General features: G+C 41.3%; 1 protein-coding gene across 1 annotated transcript; it reads left to right on the forward strand.

Moving 5' to 3' along the window:
* The first annotated feature begins 966 nt into the window (after nt 1-966).
* LOC110692613 lies at nt 967-2,335 on the forward strand. Its single transcript, XM_021869643.1, has 3 exons — nt 967-1,222; nt 1,373-1,932; nt 2,279-2,335. Exons 1-3 carry the CDS (start codon nt 967-969, stop codon nt 2,333-2,335), a joined length of 873 nt encoding a protein of 290 aa, XP_021725335.1.
* Nucleotides 2,336-2,892: the final 557 nt, after the last annotated feature.

Below are 2,892 nucleotides of genomic sequence, written 5' to 3' on the forward strand. Positions count from 1 at the left end.
ATTGGCAAGTTCTCCAAACATTCTACGGAGGACTCTCCCCTCAAAGCAAGACTAGCCTTGATGCCGGAGCCGGAGGCCCAATCATGAACAAAAGGGAAGATGAAGTGGAGAGTATCATAGAAGATGTTGTGCGTAATTATGAGGATTGGTACGAAGGAGAGAGGGAAGCCACTTCTAGCAAAGGAACGGTACAATCCGTAGAGCAAACCAATGCCATCACAAATCTTTCCAACCAAATGGCAAAGATGGCGAAACAAATGGAGGAGTTCATGAAATCAAGTTCTCAAAAATACTTCCTCCCCTCCTCCTAAGGGAGGCCATGGTATGAATCCTTCTACTTCTTCTCCCTCTAATTACAATGCCATGCCTCCTGGTTGTATGTTTTGTGATATATGTGGAGGCTATGATCATAATTCTCAACAATGTATGTCCATAAGTGAAGGTCCCCCTCCCCATGAAAATGATGATAATGTTGAAGATGTTAATGCCATGAATTTTGTGCCCCGTGAGGGAAATAATGGAATGCGGCCAAATTGGAATCAAAACCTAAACCGTGGTTGGAATCAAAACCAAGGTTGGAATCAAAATCAATGGAATCAAAGTGGTGGTGGTTATGATAACCAAGGCCAAGGTAGGGGAAACTCTTCCAATTACAATGGAAGAAGCTACTCAAACCAAAGGCCCAATTAGAATCAAAACCAACAATACTATTCCAACAACCAACAACGTTTTAATTCCAATCAGGGTTCCGGGGGTAATAGACCTCAAAATGCTTCTACTTTCTCAAAAAATGGTAGACCCCCCGGTTTTGACCAAGTAAGGCCCCATTCTCAAATTCCCCCTACTCAACTCCTCCAAATAGAAGCCCCTCCGGATCCTATGATGACTATGCTTCAAAATTTCATTAAAAATCAAGAAAACTATAATAAGAGTCAAGAGGAAGAAAAGAAACAAATCAAGGCACACATGAAAATTCTTGAGACCCAAATCTCTCAAATTGCCCAATCAAGTTCTTCATCCTCCCCTTCTTCATCTTCTTCTTTACCTAGACAAGGTGTCAACCCCAAGTCTATGTATGCCATTAATACTAGAAGTGGGAAGATCCTTGAGAGTGATCTAAATGTTGAGAAGAGTCCCGATGTGAGGATAGGACTTGAGGTTGAGGATGAGTCATCAAGAGAGAATGAGATTCTAGAGGGAAGTGCCGGAAAGAATGAGAGGGGTGAGAAAGATAAATAGAAGGAACCCGAAAAGGAGAGAACCAAAGATCAAACATCTTTACCCCTTAATCTCCAACCTAGGAATGAGAGGTTGCCTTTTCCCCAAAGATTTGCTAGGTCTAGGCTTGATGTCCGATTCGGAAATTTTTTAGATGTAGTAAAGAGCTTGCATGTTTCTATACCCTTTGTGGATGCTATGAAAGAGATGCCTCACTACTCTAAATTCCTAAAAGACCTTTTGAATGGAAGGAGAGAAGTTGAAACTCTTAACCTAACCGCAAATTGTAGCTCTATTCTCTCTAGTAAGCTACCAACCAAATTGCAAGATCCCGGTAGTTTTTCCATCCCTTGTTCCATCAATGAGACTCATTTGGGGAAGGCTTTGTGTGATCTAGGTGCTAGCGTGAGCTTAATGCCCTTTTCGGTCTACGAAAAGCTTAATGTGGGAAACCTTTCACCTACAAACATCACCCTCCAACTAGCGGATAGGTCCACAAAATTGCTTATAGGGAAAGTTGAAGACATACCCCTTAGAGTTGGTAAGTTCACTTTTCCGGTGGACTTTTATGTTCTTGAGATGGATGAAGATGAAAGAATTCCTATAATTTTGGGTAGGCCATTCCTAGCTACTTCTAAAGCAATTATTGATGTCAAAGAAGTTAAGACGACCTTGAAGGTTGACGATGATTCTATCGAATTTGATTTGAATAAGGTAATGAGACAACCTTCCTCTAGAAATGAATGCTTTAGAATAGATACAATTGAAAACTTGATGAATGAGTTTAGATACCCTCATATGCATGCTTCTAATGATCTACTTGAGAATGTTTTGTTGAATGAGAATGAGGTAGGTGATCAAAAGGAGATGCAATTATATGAGGAAATGCTTGATGAGAAAGAGGAGAGAATCCCCGACCAAGAGACGCTCCAAACATATGAAGTCTTCCAAGTAGAAGATGAGGAAATCTCCAATGGTAAGGGAGCTCCGAAGGTAGAATGGAAACCACTACCTTCGGGCTTTAGGTATGTCTTTTTGGATGCTAATGATACTTTTCCAGTCATTGTCAATGCTAACCTCACTGAAGAGCAAACCTCCTCATTGCTTAGTGTTTTAAAAAAGCATAGGAAGGCTTTGGGTTATACTCTTGATGATCTCAAGGGTATAAGCCCCTCCCTATGCATGCATAAAATCGATTTAGAGGAGGGTGCTAAGCCATGTAGGCAACGGCAAAGGAAGCTTAATCCTTCCATGCAAGAGGTTGTGAGGAAAGAGGTTTCCAAGCTACTTGAAGCAGGGATCATCTATCCAATTGCTCATAGTTATTGGGTATCCCCGGTTCAAGTAGTGCCGAAAAAGGGAGGTATGACGGTAATGGTCAATGATAAGAAACAATTGGTCCCAACCCGGCTTGTTACGGGTTGGCGTATGTGTATTGATTACCGCCAATTAAATGCCAACACTTCCAAAGACCATTTTCCATTACCATTCATCGATCAAATGCTTGAGAGGCTTACAAAGCATGCTTTTTATTGCTTTCTTGATGGCTATTCAGGATTCTTCCAAATCCCAATTGACCTAAAAGATCAAGAAAAGACCACTTTCACTTGTCCCTACGGTACTTTTGCTTACCGTAGGATGCCTTTTGGTCTTTCTAATGCCCTGGCTACCTTC

The sequence above is a fragment of the Chenopodium quinoa genome, unplaced genomic scaffold, assembly GCF_001683475.1.
Source record: "Chenopodium quinoa cultivar QQ74 unplaced genomic scaffold, ASM168347v1, whole genome shotgun sequence".
NCBI lineage: Eukaryota > Viridiplantae > Streptophyta > Magnoliopsida > Caryophyllales > Amaranthaceae > Chenopodium > Chenopodium quinoa.

Coding starts and splice junctions, on each gene's coding strand:
- LOC110692613 (XM_021869643.1), top strand. CDS start 967: ATGAAAATTCTTGAGACCCAAATCTCTCAAATTGCCCAATCAAGTTCT. Junction 1,223..1,372: donor TGCCGGAAAGAATGAGAGGG/GTGAGAAAGATA, acceptor GAAATTTTTTAG/ATGTAGTAAAGAGCTTGCAT. Junction 1,933..2,278: donor TCGAATTTGATTTGAATAAG/GTAATGAGACAA, acceptor ATACTTTTCCAG/TCATTGTCAATGCTAACCTC.